Source organism: Coenobita brevimanus, chromosome 71, assembly GCF_032717465.1.
Source record: "Coenobita brevimanus isolate Jiangsu-jjx chromosome 71, ASM3271746v2, whole genome shotgun sequence".
Classification (NCBI taxonomy): domain Eukaryota; kingdom Metazoa; phylum Arthropoda; class Malacostraca; order Decapoda; family Coenobitidae; genus Coenobita; species Coenobita brevimanus.
Window position 1 is genome coordinate 26,264,045 of NC_137024.1, and position 24,998 is coordinate 26,289,042.

Below are 24,998 nucleotides of genomic sequence, written 5' to 3' on the forward strand. Positions count from 1 at the left end.
TGTAAGCAGTGGTGTCAGGCATAAACATCAATCAGTTGCAATACAGTCAAACCTTTTTGATCGTGGTTAATTGCTCCACCAAACTACTGCAATGATGACACCCCTCAATAACCAAATAACGCAATGAAAGGGAACAAATGTTAATTGGTTCAGGGCCTACAAGTTTACACTTATTTTTTTGCCTAAGACCCCTAAAAAGACTGGAAGGACTTGATCAGAAGTGTTTACACTGATTCTGCAACTCTCGATCATGAATCAAATGACCCTTTTCTCCCACATTTCTCTTAACCAACTTTATGAGCCAGCATTTTTATCAATGTATTTTGTGCATGAATAAAAAATTCCCACAATTAACCATTCCTAACCACCAATTTCTGGTCTTATGAATATGACACTTTCATCAAATTTCTTGTTCTTTTAGTTAAGTTTAGCCTTAATACTAGACTGCCATTTCAGTTCATTCTTAATTACTACCACAGTCAAATCAGATGGTTATTTCTATCTGTGGTATCTGCTGTGACACTTTATGAGGAAGTGTGGTGTGCACAATGCATTATTATATTTCAGGGTTGTTTGCTTGTGGAAGCCAAGACTCATGCCACTAACAAACTATCCAATATGTAGCCCATATCTTCACATATATTTTCATCAGTGGTGTATTAACCGCTATTATCATTCACTTCATTTATAAAGGCTCTAACATGCTTGCATGTGTCACCCTTGGTCACCTAATGGCGACTCTCCATGCTGCTCGATCTCTGGAAGCTCCCTATTCAGTTCCTTATCCCTGAGGTCACACTCATTGACCTCGTACCGTCTTTTTTCGGTCTATTTCTTGCAATCATATCCCTATCATTAACATTTCTTACTTTCTGTACCCAATTGTCATCCCCCATCCTCCCCACATGCTCAAACAATGTCAATCTTCCTCTCCTCATCACAACACCAATACACTCCAGTCACACCCTACCTCTTGACACTTCCATTGTAAACCTAGCCCCCTCAGTCCTCGCATTCAAGGATGCACTGCACATCCGCCTAAACACTGTCATTTCTGGACCACTGAGCCTGTGAATATCCTCATGCTTTATTGTTCAGGTCTCACTGCCATATAGCATTACAATCCTAACACATGCTGCATACAAAGTCCCTTAGCATGAAGAAAAAGCTCTCTCAATGTCAGGAAAGGTAAAAGCTACTTGAACTTCTTCCAACCACTCCTCACTCTAGCCACAGAGATAACTCCAGCCCGACCTCCAGCACATAACATGTCTCCCAAATAACAAACCTCTTGTACATACTCGAGAGATTCACCGGTAAGATCAATCCTATCATGCCTGACAATCTCCACAGGCTTTCCTCAACACACTATATACATGAAATCAGCATTATTTTGCAGACTACCTCTCATAACACTACAGTTCTTATGCACTCACTTATCACAAACACTGCACAAGATGGAATTCTTCCCACATCCTTGTGGCAAACTGCACATGTCCACTCTCCTTCTTTGAAAGTGCTGCCACCAACCCTAGATACCATCACCTTTCTTTTACCTGCATTTACTCTCAAGCCCTTGTGCCTCATACCATCTCTCCACTTCCTAAATCTTTCCTCTGCCCCCCTTTCATTCTCTGCAATCAACACCAAAACATCTGCATACAACATCCCCCACGGGACTGCATTTCTGCAGTCACATGAAAGGCCTTCAAGCACAATGATAAACAACTTAGGACTCAAGACCAACCCCAGAGCACACCAACATTCATGGAAAACTCATCACTCAAATCTTCATTCACTGTTACCAGGGTGCAAGCACCCACATCAATAGCCATACCCACTCTAATCAGACACTCCTCAATCCCAAGCTTTCTCACTGCTCGCTTCACCACCTCCCTAGGGACTCTTGTCAAAGGCCTTCTCCAAATCAACAAAAACAAAGTACATATCCCTTTTCTTTTCTAAACATTTTTCCTGAAGCTGTCGAACAATGAATATGGCATCAGTGGTCCCTTTGCTTGGCATAAACCCAAACTGCATCTCATCAAAATTCACTTTTTCTCAAATCATACCTTGTAGAACTCTCTCCATTAAATTCATTAACTGGTTCAAAAGTTTTATGCCTCTATAACTCCCTCTTTCCAGGGTTTCACCCTTCCCCACATACACATTTACAATCACACTCTTCATTCAATCAACTGAGACAACACAATCATAAATAATCGTATTTATCGTCAGTAACTAACCCCATTTCTATACTTCCTGAGGCAGTAAAACATTATTATTGCACTAAAAATGCGGCAAAAAACAAGAGAGCAGGATAAGGCAAAACTGTTGAAAAACTGAACTGTATGTTCCCATAAGGAAGTTGTGCGACACACATGGTATTGGTGTGTCAACTGTTTATGATATAAAGCTGCATCATCATCATCACCTAATCCTGTGTTGCCTCATGAGGAGCGCAGGAGCCTGGGGCAAGGTAAGTTGGTCCTGACATTTAAGATGAGTGACCAGCCTCACTCACCTCTGAGTGGCATTACATGAGCAATAAACCCCAACCAAACCTTGGATATAAACCTGCACAGGCTCAATCCACTTGGAGCTTTTAATTGCCCACTAAACCATATGGCACCATAATTTGGTTGTATGGTTAGCATCAAGTGTAGTAAATGGTTTCCTTGTGTACAGGAAACCACCTGGCTTGTTTCTCAGTACAGAGTCACCCGTACACAGAAGGAAGGGATAAGAATGAAGGAAAGAAAGACAGAAGAAGGAAGGAAAGCAAAGGTGAAATACTGAAATTCTCTGCATACAGTGATTCAAAGAAGCAAATGAACATTAGAAAAACTATGAAAGATGATAAGAGTACTGAGCATGATCAACAGATGCTGGAATGGCTTCAACAGTGTCAGATTAAGCGGACTTCATTTGGTAGCTTGACAACGAACCACGATCAGTTGTTCCAAAGGACTCAAGGTAGAACATGAATGTGGCAACACTGAAGGACAGTGGGTCAGAGGTGTATTAATCAATTATCATACTTGCCCTTCGTTGGTCCCTGCTGAATTATTTTATGACATAATGTGGTCTCATTTAGTTATGCAAAACAGTTCATTCTGCAAGGCTCTGGAACCAAGGGTGCCAGAAAATTGGTGCTGTACCTGTATACAGTATACTGTACATGATAAATACAATTAAATTGTACATGAGTGTGTTGTCCCAGATGACTGGCTGAAGTGAGTGACTGTTATTGTAGACAAGGGGAAGGATAGTGTCCTGGAAAGTGGAAATTATCGAGATACTGTTTAATACATAAGAACAGATGATGAAGGTATATGCGAGTCCTAGAGGGTATGATTGGGGAAAAGAGTAAATACTGATAAGATGCAGTTTGGGTTTATGCCAGCAGAACCACTGATGCCATATTCACTGTCTGAAGGCTTCAGGAAATATATCTATCTATCTATCTATTGTCAGAAGCATTAATTCTGTACGGGGTGGCCACAAATAAGTCGCCTCCATGTCACCCTGTCCCCTGCCATTTCACTGTCCTGCTCCCAGCTCACACACCCCTCTCTCATATACCTTTCAGTTCACACACGCTTCTCTCATATACCTCTTCACTCCACCCCTCCATCTCATCCTTGGCCTCCACCTCCCTATCCCCCTCTCCACCTCATTCACATACACTCTTCTCATCAGTCTCTCACTCTCCATCCTCTCCACATGGCCAAACCACCTCAATGTGTTTCTCCTAATGTTTCCTATCACATCGGTAGAGAGTTGGCCTGCAGTCCTGACCGACCCGGGTTCAAATCCTGCTGAGGCAGGGAACAGTTTAAGGATTTGAATTTCATAAAATCAGACTTTACTGATCTACCAGAAGACCCGCCGACATGTCGTAAAAATACCCCCGCTACTACCAATACATCAGTCCTATATGAGACAGCCCTAGCATGTATTCAGTATGGACGATGGGTGTTATCACCGAAGTGGTGACATGTAGAGGTGTGCGGTACGTAGGAGGACTACTGGGCCTTGAAATCAGGCTGTGAAGCCTATGCCCAGAGTCGGTCACATAAAAAAAAAAAAAAAAAAAAAAAAAAAAAAAAAAAAAACTACAATGCTCCTTCACTTCCTCATTTGTCAGTCAGTTTCTCCATGTGACTCCACAGGCTCCTCTCAAACAACTCATTTCCACTGCTCTCACTCTTGACTTCTGTCCCTCCTACAAGGTCCAAGCTTCACTTCCATATGTTAGTTGGTATCACAATACTGTCATGTAGTAACCTTCTCACTTCCATGCTCACTTCCCTGTTTCTTTTCACTGCTTTCAAGGAACCAGCAACCTTTCTTCCTTGTTGTACCCTTTCAAGCCCTTCACCCTCTAAACTTCCATCCTTATTCATCACACTACCCAAGTACTTAAACACACTCACATTTTCCATTTCCTCCTCATCCAACCTCACTGTACATTAACTGACTTTACTTCTCTTGAAGACCATAACTTTACTCTTCCCTACATTCACCTTCAAATTCCGTGTCTTACACACTCATCCACCAAGCCTTGAAGGTTCCCTTCATCTTCACTTAACAACATAGTATCATCTGCAAACAACAGTTCAGGGAGTTTCCAAACCCTGCCCTCTCTCATTAGGATTGCTCCAGCATCCAGTGCCCTACGTTGTATCTCTTTTATAACCCCATCCAAATACAGAATGAACAACCATAGAGACATGACACATCTCCGTTTCATTCCAACCTTCAAACAGAAAAACTCTTTCAGTTCACTATCCACACACACTGCAGCTTTAGTACCCTCATACTGTACATACTCTTCACAGCATTCAACAACTTCCCACTTACTCTATATATTCTTAATACTTTCCATAATCCTTGTCTATCCACCCCGTCAAATGCCTTTTCCAAATCCATGAAGGCAGGATTTTTTTTTTTTTTTTTTTTTTTAATAAGAGAACAGAGGAAAAAAAAAAAAAAAAAAAAAAAAAAAATCCATACACCAGATTACTGGTGTCCTCTGTTCATAAAATATCTGTAACAGTTAGACCTGAACAGTTGTGGGTTGAAATTTGGAGGGAAACAACTCTGAGGAAGCGAGTTCCAGAGAGATGCAGTTCAGGGAATGAAAGAATTCTGATAGGCAGAAGTTCTGCAATATGGCTGAGTAACATTCCAGTCATGAGCGCTACCTGATGCCCGTGTAGCACGAGGGATGGCATGGAGAGGTGGCATCATGGACGCAACTTCGTCCGAGCATTTGCCATAAAAATATCTGTAAAATAATGCAAGGGAGGCAACATTCCTTCTTACTTGTAGGGAAGGTAGTTTATTTGTAATGGCAGGGTTGTTAACAATTCTAACAGCTTTGTCCTGAATTTTCTCTAGTTGTTTTAATGCAACCTCTCCACACCCATTCCACAAGGGTGAGCAATATTCAAGCTGAGAGTGCACATGACTCTTATGAATTATAGCTAACTGCTCGTCAGTGAAGAAGTTACAGACTCTGTACAATAATCCAATTTTCTTTGAGGTGGTTTTAGCAAGTGATCTAACATGAGAGGTCCAGCTGATGTCGTTGTTAAGTGAGATGCCAAGAATTTCAATACTTTTGGAGATGGGAATATTAGCAGCACTGAAGGTAATGTACGAATCTGGCAGTATCTGTCTATTAGTAAAGTGTATAAATTTAGTTTTACTAGCATTAAATGAGACAAGGTTGTTTTGTCCCCATTCACTGATCGTAGACAGGTCTTGATTTATGGAGATGGCTGTACTGAGTTGAGAGGTTGAGATATTTGACTTTGTAAATGGGTGTTTGAGTGTGAATGAACTATGTAGTGTTGAGTCATCTGCATATGAGTGGATGGGATTGTGGGTGACAGATAAGAGATCATTAATATGAACCAGGAATAGGGTTGGTGCCAGAACTGATCCGTGTGGCACGCCAGCATTAATTGAGTGGAAATTGGAATATACATCATCTACTTTTTCTCTTATTTTCCCGTCACTAAGATATGAGGAAATCAAAGGAACAAAAGACGTTAGACCATAGAAAGGAGCTTGGACAGCATTGAATGGTGCCATACTCTGTCGAAAGCTTTAGAAATATCAAGGACTACGGCATGAGTTTCTCCATGTAGGTCCACTGATTGATGGATGGTATGAGTTAGGAGATTGAGTATGTTAATGGTGGATCTATTGTGGCAAAAACCATATTGTCTATCACTAATTAAGTTGTTGGAGTCGAGATGTTTAACAACATGCTTATTAACTAAAGTTTCAAATACCTTACCAAGAGAAGATGTGACAGTTATTGGTCTGTAATCAGAGGGGTCACAAGAACTTCCTTTTTTCAGAATTGGGTGGATATTGGCTTCTTTCCATGAATTTGGGAATGAAGAAGTAAGCATGCATAGTATGAATAATTTAGCTAGAACAGAGGCAAGTTCAGGGGAATATTTTTTCAAAACAATTGGCGGAATTCCATCTGGGCCTGGAGCTTTGTTGGTAGGTAAATTGTCTACGATGAATTTTACGTATCTTGTCTGTACTTCAAGTGGGGCAATTTCAGGTAGTGTGATGAGTAAGGATGGAACCTTGGAGGACGAAGTGCATGAAAGGGTACAGCAGGGAGGGAAGGTTGCTGGTTCACTGAAAGCAGTGATGAGAAATAGGGAGGTGAGAATGGAAGTTAAGTAGTCACTGCATGATAGTATTGTGATCCCTACCCTGACGTATGGAAGCGAGGTGTGGACCTTGCAAGAGGGGAACAAGTCAAGAGTGAGAGCAGTGGAAATGAACTACTTGAGAGGAGCATGTGGAGTGACATGGAGGGACAGGTTGACAAATGAAGAAATGAAAGAACGTTGTGAGGTGGATGTGGATGTGGTTGAGAAGATTAGGAGAAATACACTGAGGTGGTTTGGACATGTGGAGAGAATGGAGAATGAAAGGTGAGGTGGAGGAAGGGAGAGGGAGGAGTAGACCAAGGATGAGGTGGAGGGATGGAGTTGAGAGGTATATGAGGGAGGGTAGTCAAATGGTGAGTGACAGAGCAACTTGGAGGTGTTTCGTCTGCGGCCACCCTTTGCAAGATTACGGCGCTGGGCTATAAATAGATAGATAGAATTTCAGGGGAGTCAAGTTCTAGTACTGGGACATTCTGGCTGGCATCTTCTATGGTGGAATTTCTGGCAAATGTACTGGCAAAAATATCTGCTTTCACACAAGGGTCATTAGTAATGGTGCCATCTGAAGATTTTAGTGGGGGAATGGAAGATGACTTGTTAAAGTTATTATTGAAAGAATCAAGAGTTGACCAGAATATTCTATTGTCTTTAGGTTGTTAAGTAGTTTTGATGCTTGCTTTTGAAGCAAGTTTGATTTAGCTAGATTTATTACAGCTTTTGCATGATTTCTAGCAATTTTAAATTGAGAGAGTGATTCAAATGTTTTTGATTTTAAGTAAGAGTTATATGCTAATGACTTCTGAGCTGTTGCTCTGGCACAGTTGCCATCAAACTATTTTGGAGAGTTCGATCTTTTAGTGAACTGTTGACTTGGTATGAATAAATCCATACCAGATAGTATTAAGTTGCAAATATGGAACTGGATAGAATTGGGATCACTAGAGAAGAAAGACTGCCATGGAATGTCAGCACCCCCAGTTTGCCCTATCAAAGTGCCATTGGGTCACCCTGACAGGTTCAGAACAGTGAGGTGTGAGGGGGTTAACTAATGGGGCTTTGATGAGATTGTGGTTGGAGGATCCAAGTGGTGACAGTACCTCTATCCTGTACTGATCTGGATTATTTGTCAAGAATAAATCGAAGAGTTAGGCATCATGGTCAGGATTATCAGGTATTCTGGTTGGTTGCTTTACCAACTGGGTGAGATTAAACATTTCTGCAAACAGCTCGCACTCTTGACCATCGTCGTCAGCCCTGGCAGAATGCAATAACCATTCAACATTATGTATGTTAAAATCACTCAAAATGGTAATTTCGGTGCTAAGGGTAAGGTTACAAGGATAGAACTTCCTTCCCTCCTTTAGAAATTTTTCCACTAAAGATTTAAGAATGAATATCTCACCTACACATCCTCTTCCCTTCCTATAACCTGCCTGTTCTTGTCCAACTAATTCCTGTTATTTCCCTAACTCTGTCAATAAGTATCCTACCATATACTTTTCCTATTACACTAAGAAGACAAATGCCCCTATGATTACCACATACTTCTTTTGCCCTTTTCCTTTGTACAGGGGAAAAATTATACTTGACGACTAATCCTCCAGGACTCTACCTTCCTCCCAGGCCAATATGCATTTCTTCCACATCCATTCTGCTACCATCTCTCCCCCATGCTTCAGTATTTCACCACACACTCCATCAATTCCTGGGGTTCTCCCCATTTTAACTTTCTTCATTGCTAGTGGAGAAGGGAGAAAAAGTGAGCAGATGGAGAGAACACTTTAAGGAATTGTTGAACATAAAGGATGGAAGTAATGTGAGTATAAGTGGCTGGGGAATGGCTGGGAGAAGGAGGGAGGTGAGAAGACAGGAAGAAATCAGTAGGATAGAAGTTGTGGAAGCAATGAAGAAAGTTAAATCAGGGAAAGCCCCAGGAATTGATGGAGTGTGTGGTGAAATGCTGAAGCATGGGGCAGAGATAGTAGTAGAATGGATGTGGAAGATGTGCAGATTGGCGTGGGAGGAAGGTAGAGTCCCAAAGGATTGGAAGTCAGGTATAATTATTCCCTTGTACAAAGGAAAAGGGGAAAAAGAAGTGCGTGGTAATCATAGGGGCATTTGTCTTCTTAGTATAATAGGAAAAGTGTATGGTAGGATACTTATTGACAGAGTTAGAGAAAGAACAGAGAAATTAGTTGGAGAAGAACAGGGAGACTTTAGGAAGGGAAGAGGTTGTGTAGATCAGATATTCATTCTTAGATCTTTAGTGGAAAAGTTTCTAGAGAAGGGAAAGAAGTCGTATGCGGCTTTCATGAATTTGGAGAAAGCATATGACAGGGTGGATAGACAAGGATTGTGGAAAGTGTTAAGAATATATGGAGTAGATGGGAAGTTGTTGAATGCTGTGAAGAGTAAGTACAATGGTGCGAAGGCTGCAGTGCATGTGGATGGTGAACTAAGTGAATTTTTCTCTTTGAAAGTTGGGTTGAAACAGGGATGTGTCATGTCTCCATGGTTGTTCAACCTGTGAATGGATGGGGTAATAAAAGAGGTACAAGGTAGGGTGGTGGATGCTGGAGTGGACCTGGTGAGAGAGGGTAGTGTTTGGAAACTCCCTGTACTGTTGTTTGCAGATGATACTGTGTTGTTGAGTGAAGACGAAGGGGAGCTGCAAGGCTTGGTGGATGAGTTTGGGAGAATGTGTAAGAAACGGAATCTAAAGGTGAATGTAGGGAAGAGTAAAGTGATGGTCTTTGAGAGAGGTGAAGTCAGTGAATGTACAGCGAGATTGGATGGTGAGGAATTGGAAAATGTGAGTACGTCTAAGTACTTGGGTAGTGTGATGAGTAAGGATGGAGGTTTGGAGGGTGAAGTGCTTGAAAGGGTACAGCAGGGAAGAAAGGTTGCTGGTTCTTTGAAAGCAGTGATAAGAAACAGGGAAGTGAGCATGGAAGTGAAAAAGTTACTACATGAGAGTATTGTGATACCAACTCTAACGTATGGAAGTGAAGCTTGGACGTTGTTGGAAGGACACAAGTCAAGAGTGAGAGCAGTGGAAATGAGTTATTTAACAGGAGCCTGTGGAGTCACATGGAGAGACAGGCTGACGAATGAGGATATAAAGGAGCATTGTGGTGTGGATATGAATGTGATAGGAAGCGTTATGAGGAACACACTGAGGTGGTTTGGCCATGTGGAGAGGATGGAGGGTGAAAGACTGATGAAGAGAGTGTATGTGAGTGAGGTGGAGGGGGGAAGAGGGAGGGGGAGGCCGAGGATGAGATGGAGGGATGGGGTGGAGAGGTATATAAGAGAGGTGGGTGTGAGTTGGGAGCAAGGCAGTGAAATGGCGGGAGACAGGTGATTTGTTTGCGGCCACCCCAAACGGGATTGAGACGTCTGGCAATTGATAGATAGATTGCTTCCAAAACTTCCATCCTTCTGATTTCTTCCTCTCTTCTCACATCCCTCCATCTCCCAGCCATTCCCCAGCCACTGACATTCAAATTACACTAAAAGTCCTATTATTCGGCATCTATGGGACTGGGATGATGCCGAGAAATTGGATTTGCTGAATAATAAAAAAACCTACCTACTCATATATATTGGTGAACACTGTCATCATACCACTTATGATATTACAACTGTGTTTGAAGAAAGTACTGTATACTGTACAATACTGCAATCAGTACAGTACTATACCTAAATCTGAAATTATATAAATTAGCGAACATATACAAGTGTAATGACACAGTAGGCCTACAAGTCAGATTACACTTCCTGGATTGCCGAAATGATACGGAATATTACCTACCAGCTCAGTACATCACGTGTATTGGTGACCTCATCACTACTTATATTATTACAAACATGTCTGGAGTGAGTACTGTATACAGTACTTTTTCCAAACAAAATAAAAGTCGGAAAATTACATAAAATAAAGTGAAGGAATATGAACTGGTAAGGTCTTTCTGATGAAAGTTAAACGTACATTTAGCACTCATTCTTTTGTTCGTTTTTTTGTTTACATGTGAAAGGGAGAGTATTGATGCAAACAGAAATGTATTCCATTAACTCCTTAATAACCTCCGGCACTGAACAACCCTTTACAGTACCGATGTCAGTGATGTAGAGTTAGTGAGCTATGAAAAAACTGTGAACAATTATGGAAAGGGAACGAAGGTCACTGGTATGTTTACACGACTCTACGCTACAATTCCAAGCAGTCAGGGGGTCGATTAATCTCAGATGTTTTCGCCCATTTGGTAAATGCACCGTAACTTTGTAATTTCTCCCGTGAATCATAGCAAATCATAGCATGGGTTTAGGATGCTAAATAACACATTGCTAGGTGCGCCAGACGATTATCTTCACATCTTTAAGAAAATGGAAAAAATTTAATCCCTCTCTGAGTACATAGAGTAAATTTCTTCCAAGCTTCTGAAATCAGTTTATTTTTCTTAAAGATGTGAAGATAATTGTCTGGCTCACCTAGCAATGTGTTATTTAGCTTTTTAAACCCATGCTATGATTCGCTATGATTCACGGAAAATTGATAAAGTTATGGTGCATTTACCAAATGGGCGAAAACATCGGAGATTAATCGATCGCCTGACTGCTTGGAATCGTAGCGTAGAGTCGTGTAAACATACCAGTGACCTTCGTTCCCTCCCCATAACTGTTCAGTTTTCTTTATAGCTCACACTAACTTGACCACTGACATCGGAACTGTAAAGGGTTGTTCAGTTCCGGAAGTTATTAAAGGGTTAATGGGATACATTACTGTTTACATCAATATTCACTCTCACATTAAACACAAAAACAAACAAAAGAATGAGCGTTAAATGTACGTTTAACTTTCATCAGAAAGACCTTAACAATTCATATTCCTCCAGTTTATTTTTAAGTATTTTTCTGTCTTTAGGTTAGGCTAGGTTTGGTTAAATTATTAGGTACAGTTAAACTCGGTTAGGTTTGGTTTAGTTAAACAGGACAGTCCCTTCCACCATTATGCCAAGGAATAAAAATACTAGAGCTGTCACAGCCGTACAGCTAAACACAACGGGGAAATTGATTTAACAAGCAACATTTATTTATGGGTAATGCATTACAGTATCAGTGGTTCATGGCCTATACAATTACGGGTAAATGTCATTTTCAGGAAGGCGTCAAGAATGAATAAGTTTCATGAATTAGCGAGGGGGCTTGGAACATAACCCTCACTAATTTGGTGGGGGTGGTTACTGTACTGTATGATACTGTGCAATATTGTAATCAATACAGTACTATACCTGAATCTGAAAAAATATAGAAATTAGTGAACATACAGAAGTGTAATGAAACATTAGGCCTACAAGTCACACATAACACTTCCTGGACTGCCGAGATGATTCTGGACATCTGCCAAACAATCAAAGATTTTCGTAAATGGGACTATTTCTCAAAACTGCCGAAATGTCGGATCTACCAAATAATCAGCTGCCGAATAATAGGACTTTTACTGTACTTTCATTCTCTACATTCAAAAATTCCTTAAAATGTTCTCTTCATCTGTTCACTTTTTTTCCCTTCTCCACTACTATTTTTATCTTTCACTCCCCAATTAACTTGTTTGGCACCCTGTCTCTCTTTACCTCTTTCCATAACATTTTCTTACATTCCCTCCACTTGACACTCAAATTCCTTCCAAATTCCTCATCCACTCTCCTTACTCTCTTACTACTCTTTTCACCTCTCTCTTCCTCTCTGCATATAACTCTCTCTTCCGTTTCTCAGCTTCTTCCATGCCCATTTCTCATCCATTCACTGTATGCTTTCTTCTTTTGTGCCACAGCCTCTCTCACCTCTTCCACCCATCATGCTGTTCCTTGAACCCTCTTTCGTCTTCTCTTCACCCCACACACCACCTCACATGCTGCACATATTTCTTCTGTAAGTATCTTGCACACACCTTCCACATCCCCCGTCTGCTCCAATCATTCCTCCATTTCCCTCTTATATTCTGCCTTTTTTCCATCCTCTTGTAACCTTCCCACCTTCCTTGTATGAACTACTTCCTCCTGTCCTTCCATTCTTCTATTTCTTCATTTCAGTTGGACTCCTCCAACGTCTATGTTCTCTTGCATCCATTACACACCTTCTCAACCTGTCATTCATCCACACACACACAATCAATCACTGCCTTCGGGAAGTAAGCATGGAAGTGAAAAAGCTACTACACGACGGTATTTTTATACCAACTCTGGCGTATGGAAGTGAAGCTTGGACGTTGTTGGCGGGACAGAAGTCAGGAGTGAGTGCAGTGGAATTGAGTTGTTTGAGAGGAGCATGTGCAGTCACATAGAAGGACAGGCTGACAAGTGGGGAAGTGAAGGAGCAGTGTGGTGTGGATGTGATAGGAAGCATTAGGAGAAACACATTAAGGTGGTCTGGCCATGTGGAGAGGATGGAAAGTGAAGGACTGATGAGAAGAGTGTATGTGAGTGAGGTGGAGGGAGGGAGAGGGAGGGGGAGGCCAAGGATGAGATGGAGGGATGGAGTGGAGAGGTATATGAGAGAGGGGGGTGTGAGCTGGGAGCAGGGCAGTGAAATGGCAGGGGACAGAGCGACCTGGAGGCGATTTGTTTGTGGCCACCCCTTACGGAATTAAGGCATCTGGCAATAGATAGATAGATGGCCTTCGGTTCATTCAGTTCACCACCCACTTTGCATCTGTTGATTTGGAGAAGGACTTTGACAGAATCCCAACAAAGGTGGTGAAGCAGGCAATGAGAAAGCTTGGGATTGAGAAGCAGCTGGTTAGAGTGGCTATGGCTATGTATGTGAGTATTTGCACCTAGGTGAGAGTGAATGGAGATTGGAGTGATGAGTTTTCTGTGAATGCTGGTGTGCATCAGGGGGCCAGTCTTGTGTCCCTTAATGTTTGCCACAGTGCTTGAAATACTCTCAAGTGACTTCAAAATTGGACTTACATGGGAGATGTTGTATGCTGATGACTTGGCGATGAGAACAAAAGAGAAGCGGCAGAAAGATTTAGGGAATGGAGAGAGTGAATGGGGCAAAAGGGTTTGGGAGTAAATGCAGATAAAACAAACATGTGATATCTAGAGCTGGTGGCGGTACTCGTCACAACAGATGGGATGTGACCACATGCAGTATGCCCCGAGAAAGTGGAAAATAACTCCATCCTGTGCCCTGTTTGTGATAAGTGAATGCATAAGAGATGTAGTTGTATTAGAGGTCAACTGTGTGATAATGCTGATTTTGTGTGAGAGATGTGTCGGGGACAGCACGTAGAGACTGTCGTGCGTGAAAAGACTGACCTTGCTGGTGGGTCTCATGAGTGTGTGGAAGAGTTCTGTTATTAGGGGAGACATGCTGTGTGCTGGAGGTGGGGCTGGAGCTAGCTCTGTGGCTAGGTTAAGGAGTGACTGAAGAAAGTTCAGGGAGCTATTGCCTCTCTGAACATTGAGAGAACTCTCCCTTCATGCTAAGGGATCCTCATATGCAGTGTGTGTAATGCTGTATGATAGTAGTGACCTTGGCAGTAATGGAAGATTATATTCAGGGGCTTAAACATACAGAACTGACAATGAACAGATGGATGTGTAGTGCATCCTTGCATGCATGGCCTCCGGGGGGGGTTAGCATTGCAACTGAGGAACTGAGAGGAAGGATGGGACTTGTATGTACTGGTGTTGTGATGAGGAGGAGTAGACTGAGATGGTTTGGACATGGTGAGAGGATGGAAGATGAGAATTGGGTGCAGAAAGTCAGAAGTCTAAATATTGGGAGTAGGGTTGCAAGAGGCAGACCAAAAAAGACTGGGGACAAGGTCATACAGTGTGACCTAGGGGATAATGGACTGAACAACAGGGCTGCCAGAGATGAAGCAGCGTGGAGAGCCATTTGGTAACCAAAGTTGACATATGCAAGCATGTTGGAGCCTTAATAAATTATATGAACACCACCTCTCTTCCTCTAAACCTGGCCTTCTCTTCCTCATGACGCCTTGGCTGTCTGAGGTGACTGACAGCAAACCCTACTCCGTACCCTCCTGCTTTCTTTACACTCAATTCAGAATGAAGTGTGGTTGTTGTATGTATACAACAACTTATCTTGCACTAATGTTCCTGAACTAGATTCCGATTTCTTTGCACTCTGGCTTCGGCTATCCTATCATTCTCTGACTACATATACCTGTGCTGTGTACATATCCCCTAATTCTACAGACTATGAAAAAAAAATTGATTTACTTCTTAGACAGGACACATTCTATCAATGTCTCCTTTCTCTGATATCTCAGTTACTGGCAATTTCTATTTTCACCAACAACTTTAGTTCTCCTCCCCTTTCAATGATCCACCTGGTGGGCAAACCTACATCTTTTCTAACCTTAATGACCTAGAGTAACTTGTACAGCACCCTAACTGCATCTCTGACTGCCTTGGAGAGAGTTCCAACATTCTTGACCTATTCCTTACAACTAATTCTTCTACTGAGTACTGACCCTCTACCTTTTCTCTCTGTTAGGCTCCTCCGATCACAACTTACCACCTTAACCAGTACAGACCCTCCTAATATGCAGCAGTTGTGATACTTTGGGGGTGTCAACTGGGAGGCCCTAAGGTAGTACTTCTTTGATTTTCCCTGGAATAATTACCACTTCCATGGCCATGAGCCATATAAGCGTGCCTTGTGCATTAAGGAGGTTATCCTCTTGGGCATGGAATTTCTTTCTCATATCCTCTAATTATCAGAAGACAACCCTGGTTTAATCATGTTTGTTCTAGTGCTGTCCTCTGCAAGGATATGGCATAAAAAAGATACCAATGCCAACCAAGCTCTGAATCCAATCTCTTTTGTTTCTGCACAGAATCATGCAAAGTCTGTTCTTCATTCTGCTAAGAATACCTGTAATTTCATTTGCACAAAAAGCTCTGAACTCTGCAGCTCAAATTCTTCCCGTTCCTTCTGGTACCATCATAAACCTTTCTAACAACTTTACTTCATCCTCCTTTCCTCCTCTTTTCTTCTCTGATGGCTCTGCAGCTGTTTCTTCCATTGAAAAGGCTCAGACTCTCTCCTCCAGGTCCAGCTTAGATGATTAGGGTGCTGCTCTTCCATTGCTTCCCCTCTCCAACTTCCTCATGACTGACATAAAATTGTCTTCAACTAATGTACAGTACTTTCTGCACTCATTGGGCTTAGTACTAACAAAGCATACGAACCTGATGGGGTCCCCCCTATTGCTCTCAAAAACTGTGTTTCTGTGCTTCCACCCCACCCAAGTAGACTGTTTTGTCTTTGTCTGCTGGCTTAGACTTTTCCTTGTTACTAGTGGTTTGCTCTCATTCAGTCCGTCTTGAAAATGGGCAACCATTCCCAGTGCTCTAACTATTGCCTAATTGCTTTAGAATCCTGTATTTCTAAAGTTTCAACCCCCCCACACTAATTCTTATCAACTTGATTACCTTCCCTGAGTCATTGTTTTAGGACTTTTTTTTTTATATTAACTTGATTTTTTGTCATCAGATTAAGTGTTTCTGAACTCGAACTCTTCATCACCCTCGTCTTTTTGTAATTTACGTCTGTTGGGTGGGCATGAGGGAAGTAATAACTCGCCAGCACCTTGGGAGGTACACAGGCGTGGATCTGCCACTGATGGGCTACAAATAAGAACTGAATTGCTAAATATGCGGCATTTGGCAACGGTGGTGAGGCAGGTCTTGGCAACAGCTTCTGGAGGCATAGAGACTCAACATAACCACGGAAACCACTTACGCTTCCATGTGCATGAAATTTTGGCGCGGAAACCCATCGCCTCATATGAGGTGATCAGCCTGGCCAGGGGTGACCAGGATATCTGAATTACTAAATATGTGGTATCTGGCACCTGTGGTATGGCAGGGTTTGGTAACAGCTCTGATGGAAAGGAGGGATAGTCAAGGTTCCCTTGGAAACCACTGACGCTTCCTTGTGCTTGAAATTATGGCGCGGAGACCCATTGCCTCATATGAGGCAATCAGCGAGGCATGCAAAGGCCTGCATATCGCCTTATGTGGCGATGATCGTGGCCGGGGTAAAGCTCTATTAACACGTATTTTTTTAAAGCATGTTTCCTATCATAACCCTTCTGATTCCCAGCAGGGGTTCTGCTTGGGACACTCCACTGGAGATCTTCTCAGTGTCCTTTCAGATTCTTGGTCTTCCTCCTTTTGGGACTTTGACGTCAGCTTTGCCACTACGCTTGATGACTCAAAGGCTTTCAATTGAGTCCGGCATAAATCCTGAATTGCCAAACAGCCCTCTTATTGTTTCTATTCTTCTATCTGTGCCTTCATCTCTTGTTTCCTTTCTGGTTGTTATACAGCTGCTGTTGGTATAGGCAGCCACTGTTCTCCTAGAGTTATCAACAGTAATGTTCCTCAGGGCTCTGTCCTGTAACTAACTCTTCCTTCTAATCATCAAAGACCTTCTAAAGTTTACATCTAACCCTATCCTTGAACAAGGAGATGACTCCACCTTTCACTTTTCTACTCGTTTCCCACTGCATCCATCAAGCAGTTACTTCAACAAACACGGAATGAGGTCATGGCACATATTTCTGACCTGGCTTATTTCTCTGACCGGAATAAAAGTAACCTTGTTGTTTATAATGGATCTAAAACCCAGTTCCTACAACTTTGTATCTGGATAAATCTTCCACAGGAATATCCTTTAATATTTAACAACATCCAACTCAATTCTGCATCATCCCTGAACACACTAGGGGTTTCATTCTCTTGGGATTTATCATGGAACTACAGGGGGCACTAAGTGGAGCACATCTCTCTTACAAGGGCAAAGTAATTTCCAAACCACTCCTCATAATTGGTTAGGTTTTCTCATCACTGAATAGGGTCTCACAAAAAATGTTTTCCAGATCCAGAATCTGTAATACGATCCGTATCAGTACCAAAAGTTAATCGGCTTCCCTGGGACATGGGCTATCTACTCACCAAATTTGGTCCAACCTTTTATACTTTCTGAGTACTCCTGCTAACAGACAAACAAACTAACAAACAAACAGGAGTGAAAACATGCTCTCCCTGTCAGAGAGAGAGATCACATTACAGTACCTCATTCGCAAAATCTGCTTCCAAGAGATTAGGCGTGCTAAGTCAACTCCATGCTCTCTTTACTCCTGCACAACTGTTGACTCAATACTGCACTGGGGTTTTATCTGCCCGTGCAGAATTCAACCCTCAAGTGTGCTGGCCTCCCAAAAGTAGCTCTTCTTAACAGGATGGAGTCAAAGGCTTTTCATCTTATTAACTCTCCTGATTGCACTACTGAATCTTTATCTTCTTTCAAGAAGAGGAAGAAGACAAAGAAGGATACGCAGGATACTGGTGGTAACAATAATAATAATAATAATAATAATAATAATAATAATAATAATAATAATCTATCTATCTACCTATTGCCAGACGCCTTAATCCCTTATAAGGGGTGGCCACATACAAATCGCCTCCATGTCACCTTGTCCTCCGCCATTTCACTGCCCTGCTCCCAAATTCATCCCCCCCCCCCCCCTCTTATATACCTCTCCACTCCATCCCTGCATCTCATTCTTGGCCTTCCCCTCCCTCTCTCCCCCTCCACATCACTCACATACACTCTCCTCATCAGTCTCTCACTCTCCATCATCTCCACATGGCCAAACCACCTCAATATGTTTCTCCTAATGCTTCTTAACACATCCACATCCACACCACAATGCTCCTTCACGTCCTCATTTGTCAGTCTGTCTCTCCATGTGACTTCACAGGCTCCTTTCAAATAACTCATTTCCACTGCTCTCACTCTTGACTTGTGTCCTTCCAACTACGTCCAAGCTTCACTTCCATACGTTACAGTTGGTATCACAATACTGTCATGTAATAATTTTTCACTTCCATGCTCACTTCCCTGTTTCTTATCACTGCTGTCAAGGAACCAGCAACCTTTAATCCTTGTTGTACCCTTTCAAGCACTTCACCCTCCAAATTTCCAACCTTACTTATCACACTACTCAAGTACTTAAATGTACTCTCAATTTCCATTTCCTCACCATCAAATCTCACTGCACATTCACTGGCTTCACCTCTCTCAAAGACCATAACTTTACTCTACCCTACATTCACCTTTAAATTCTGTTTCATACAAACTCTCCTAAACTCATCCACCAAGCCTTGCAGCTCCCCTTCGTCTTCACTTAACAACACAGTACCATCTGCAAACAACAGTACAGGGAGTTTCCAAACACTACCCTCTCACTAGAATCACTCCAACATCCACTGTTCTACCTTGTATCTCTTTTAAAACCCCATCCATATACAGATTGAACAACCATGGAGACATGACACATCCCTGTTTCAACCCAACCTTCAAACAGAAAAACTCTCTCAGTTCACTACCCAAACTCACTGCACCCTTAGCACCCTCATACATACTCTTCTCAGCATTCAACAATTTCCGATCTACTCCATATATTCTTTATATTTTCCACAATCTTTGTCTATCCACACCATCATATGCTTTCTCCAAATCCAAGAAGGCCGCATACAACTTCATTCCCTTCTCTAGACTCTTTTCCACTAAAGATCTAAGAACGAGTATCTGATCTACACAACCTCTTCCCTTCCTACAGCCTCCCTGTTCTTCTCCAACTAATTCCTCCGTTATTTCCTTAACTCTGTCAATAAGTATCCTATCATACACTTTTCCTATTACACTAAGACAAAAGCCCCTATAATTACCACACACTTCTTTTTCCCCTTTCCCCTTTGTACAAGGGAATAATTATAACTGACTTCCAATCATCGAGGAATTTACCTTCCTCCCAGGCCAATCTGCACATCTTCCACATCCATTCTACTACTATCTCTTCCCCTTGCTTCAGCATGTCACAACACACTCCATCAATTCCTGGGGCTTTCCTCATTTTGACTTTCTTCATTGCTTCTACAACTTCCATCCTACTGATTTCTTCCTGTCGTCTCACCTCCCTCCGTCTCCCAGCCATTCCCCAGCCACTTATACTCGGATTACCTTCATTCTCTATGTTCAACAACTCGTTAAAGTGTTCTCTCCATCTGCTCACTTTTTCTCCCATCTCAACTAGTAATCTACTATTTTTATCTTTCACTCCCCTACTAACTTCATTCCCACCCTGCCTTACTCTCTTTATCTCTTTCCAGAGCATTTTCTTCCAGTCCCTCCACTTAACACTCAGATCCCTTCCAAATTCCTCATCCACTCTCTTCTTACTCTCTCCTACTAATCTTTTCACCTCTCCCTTCCTTTCTACGTATAACTCTCTCTTCTGTCTCTCAACTTCTTCCATACCCCTATTTCTCATCCATTCATTATATGTTTTCTTTTGTGCCACAGCATGTCTCACCTCTTTATTCCACCATGCTGTTCCTTGCACCCTCTTTCATCTTCTCTTCACCCCACACACCACCTCACATGCTGCACATGTTTCCACTGTGAATATCCTGCACACACCTTTCACATCCCTCATCTGCTCCAATTCATATTTACCCAATCGTTCCTCCACTTTTCTCTTATAGTCTGCCTTTTTCTCATCCTCTTGTAACCTTTCCACTCTCCTTACATATGCTCCTTCCTCCCGTCCTTCCCTTCTTCTATTTCTCCATTTTACTTGGACCTCAATTCTGACCACCACTTGGTGGTGGTCAGAAAGTCAACTCCTCCAAACTCTACATGTTCTTGCATCCATTACACATCTTCACATCCTTTCATCCACACACACATAATCAATCATTGCCTTCCTTTCATTCAGTTCACATCCACCCTTCTCATCACTCGCCATGTGTACCTGTGGAACATTTTGTACCTGAAGAGGGTATTGGCTATCACCAATCCCCTCCCGGCACAAATGTCCACTAAAGCACTGCCATTGTCATCTATCTCAGTAGGCACACCCCACTCACCAACTTCTCCATCCACCTTCATATTCCCTGCTTTACCATACATATCACCAATCAAAAACACTCTCATTCCTTTCAAACTTTTCATGCACACTTCCACATTTGTCCAGAACTCTTCCCTCACTCTGCTTGCATGATCTTGCGCTGGCACATACACGCACACAATCCCCCACATTTGTAGTCCAACTTTCAGTCTTACCCACACAATCCTTGAACCAACTAATCCATACTCTCATATTTTCCTTCCATCTGTTACTCACAACAATACACACTTCTTTTGCCCTCTTATTCTCACCTAGTCCTGCACATATACCCTATCCATACTCCCATTCTCTCATACTCTCTCCTCCCCATTTAGTTTCAGTTAATCCACATACATCCACTTTCACACCCTCAAGCACCTGGACAATCTGTCTCTCTTTCACCTCATCATTCGCACCTCTTACATTCCATGTTGCAATTACAATGTCCTTTGTCCGGTCCTGGGTCGTCATCTTTTGGTCAGTCCTTGTCCAAGGCTTCTTGTTTGTCTTTTTAGCTAGTTGTTTTCCAGGGAGGGGCACTAACCCTCCGCCAACCCTTTTAGTCGCCTTGTACGACAAGCACAAGAAAGGAGAAAAAGAAGTGTGTGGTAATCATAGAGGCATTTGTCTTCTTAGTATAAAAGGAAAAGTGTATGGTAGGATACTTATTGACAGAGTTAGAGAAAGAACAGAGGAAATAGTTGGAGAAGAACAGGGAGGCTTTAAGAAGGGAAGAGGTTGTGTAGATCAGATATTCATTCTTAGATCTTTAGTGGAAAAGTTTCTAGAGAAGGGAATGAAGTTGTATGCGGTTTTCATGGATTTGGAGAAAGCATATGACAAGGTGGATAGACAAGGATTGTGGAAAGTATTAAGAATATATGGAGTAGATGGGAAGTTGTTGAATGTTGCAGAGAGTATGTATGATGGTGCTCAGGCTGCAGTGCGTGTGGATGGTGAACTGAGTGAATTGTTCTCTTTGAGGGTTGGGTTGAAACAGGGATGTGTCATGTCTCCATGGTTGTTCAGTCTGTACATGGATGGGGTAATAAAAGACGTACAAGGTAGGGTAGTGGATGTTGGAGTGGCCCTGGTGAGAAAGGGCTGTGTTTGGAAACTCCCTGTACTGTTGTTTGCAGATGATACTGTGTTGTTTCCATGAAGACGAAGGGGAGCTGCAAGGCTAGGTGGATGAGTTTGGGAGAGTGTGTAAGAAACGGAATCTAAAGGTGAGTGTAGGGAAGGGTAAAGTGATGGTCTTTGAGAGAGGTGAGGTCAGTGAATGTACAGCGAGATTGGATGGTGAGGAATTAGAAAATGTGAGTACGTTTAAGTACTTGGGTAGTGTGATGAGTAAGGATGGAGGTTTGGAGGGTGAAGTGCTTGATAGGGGTACAGCAGGGAAGAAAGGTTGCTGATTCCTTGAAAGCAATAATAAGAAGCAGGGAAGTGAGCATGGAAGTGAAAAAGTTACTACATGACAGTATTGTGATATTAACTCTAACATATGGAAGTGAAGCCTGGACGTTGTTGGAAGGACACAAGTTAAGAGTGAGAGCAGTGGAAATGAGTTATTTAAGAGGAGCTTGTGGAGTCACACGGAGAGACAGGCTGACAAATGAGGATACAAAGGAGCGTTGTGGTGTGGATGTGGATGTGATAGGAAGCGTTAGGAGGAATACATTGAGGTGGTTTGGCCATGTGGAGAAGATGGAGGGTGAATGACTGACGAAGAGAGTGTATGTGCGTGAGGTGGAGGGGGGGAGAGGGAGGGGGAGGCCGAGGATGAGATGGAGGGATGGGATGGAGAGGTATATGAGAGAGGGGTGTGTGGGTTGGGAGCAGGGCAGTGAAATGGCAGGGGACAGGGCGACATGGAGGTGATTTGTTTGTGGCCACCCAGAACGGGATTGAGGCGTCTGGCAATAGATAGATAGATAGATTTTGCCAGCTGTTCTTGTTCACTCCAATAATCAGTCATTCATAATATCAGTCATTTTTACTGGCCTTACTCAATATTCACCCATTTATGCGCACAAGGGATGGATAGCTCTTTTCCTTTTTATACATCATTTATTCAATAAATTATAAATCCACACTGGCAGATAAGGTGCCCACATGTGGTGGTGCTATGTACTGTGGGTGGAGCAAAGTATATGTTGCAGCCAACTAGGAGTGAAACTTGATCAAATTTCCTTGCAACCTGCCGTGGAGAAGGACCCTGGTTCAACCCTGAGAAGGCACTGTCTAACAAAAAGGGACATCAGTTCCCTCCTCTGTGTAAGTACTGAACTGTACCTGTAGGATGGCCTCGCAGAAGCTGTTGCTAACCAGTGGCTGACAGGTCTGCTCAGCCAGACATGCCAGGGTAAAGCAACAACAAAAATAAAAACAACAATACCTATTCCAAATTCATCCTATTTATCTATCCATATAATTATTTAACCAAAGCAGCCAAAGTTTCTATGCCTACTTACCCATCCAGGTAGACAAGGGACGGGATGAGTGCAAACACCTTCTCTCTGTAATTCTCCACCAGGGATACCTCACAATTGAACAGGTCCAAGTTGATCAGCGTCTTCAGGTCCTTCTGTATTCAACAACAGGGAAAATTATGTTACGAACAAAATCTAAGCTTGATACAAACAGCAAGCTGTATAGAATGCAGGCCATTCCTATCTTGGTGTACAGTATTATGCAATATGCTTACCAGTATGTTAAAAATCTCTCAAGAAATGGTTTAAGGAGTGTTACCATGTTTTGCTGCAGGATGGAAAAAAAAAAAAGAATAAGCAATAGTCATCACGTACTGATGCTGAGAAATAAGTGAACTTTCATGTATTATGGGCCTATGATTCCATCTAAAAACCTCACAACTGTTTAGTATTTGTTATTAATTAAGACAATACCGTAATAATTCTTCGGTCACTGAAAACAAACAATACACCACAAAACCTCTACAGCAAGAAGCAACTACTTATTCATCATCATCAATGGCTTGCTACTTCCCTGGAGCCTGATGGCAGGGAATGGCCTGACAGAAACACTTTCAGGCTATTGAGTTCTCACATATTTCTCTCAGACACTCTTCTTTCTCTTTATTCTTTTTCAGCACTGTCCCGACCCACTCTCTTCCTTATCCTAACTATTCCAACAATAACATCAGCCTCGCTTTCCAGCTTCCCTTGGCACCCTATCTATGTGCAATCTTTGTTTACATTCATACTACTGTATCTCAATGTATTTTATTTTACTATCATCATCACCACCACCACCACCAATATGGCCTTTCTTCCCACCTGAGGATGGTATGAAGTATTATCCAGGAAACAATGGAAGAGAAAGCACAAAGGAGGTAGAACTATCAGGAACTAACTCCCACTGCAATAAATTCTAACGTCTATTCTTCCCAATGAATATCAATCAGTCACTATGCTGAAGTAGCTTTATGCACATGACCCTCAAAGACGAACACCAAATCCCCAGATTTTGGACACAACAGACAAAATCCAGTAGTACCTATCTGTCTGTCTGTCTGCAGTTGGAACTTTTTTTGAATAACCTGCCACAACCGTTGATTCGGGAAGTGTTTGCTTGGCAGCTCACTGGCACTCTGTGCCAAATAATAAAATACTAATGTTCTACAGCACATAAATATAGTCAATAAAAGAATGGATAAATGGAATGAACATAGCTAGTAAATCTTAATTCACAGACAGCATTTCTAATGGATAGAATGAAAGTTCTCTGTCCTTTGTGGACTGCACATGATGAGGTTTTATAATGTCTACTTTACACACAAGCTAATGCAGTTTCACTTACGTTTTGTACTAACACTATTACTTTCACATGATCTCTTCATTTCACCCATTTTCACTGTTATACTGTCATAAATACAGTACGACCTCACTATAACCGACTAATTGGGGCCCAAGCCATTCCAAAAAAAAGTGACATCTGGACTTCACCGTTAATCTGGACTTTTTCCGATACATCAGATATGAGTCCGCATTTGCACCAATGATTTTTAAACTGTTTTGACTACCATTGCAGTACTGTGCTGTTATAACTTCACTACATTAATCAAAAGGTAAAATATATATAATAATAATGTACTGAACACTGATAAACATGTCTTTTATTTACCTTATTGTGGTGAACATAGCTGAAGTGGTCAGGCAGTCCAGACCGCTTCTGGCTTTACCAGACTTTTTCCGATATATATGAATTTAGTCCAGTAGCTCCTCTATTCCAATAAAAGTGAATTCCAGGTTATTGAAGTAAGT

At 42.0% G+C, this 24,998-nt stretch overlaps 1 protein-coding gene across 1 annotated transcript in view; it reads right to left on the reverse strand.

Moving 5' to 3' along the window:
• Positions 1–24,998, reverse strand: part of LOC145406660 (acidic leucine-rich nuclear phosphoprotein 32 family member A-like) — a 294,562-nt gene that overhangs the window by 150,311 nt on the left and 119,253 nt on the right. Inside the window, exon 4 of the mRNA XM_080277747.1 lies at positions 23,190–23,302. Coding sequence (XP_080133873.1) covers positions 23,190–23,302 — 113 coding nt within the window. The remainder of the gene's footprint in view (positions 1–23,189; positions 23,303–24,998) is intronic.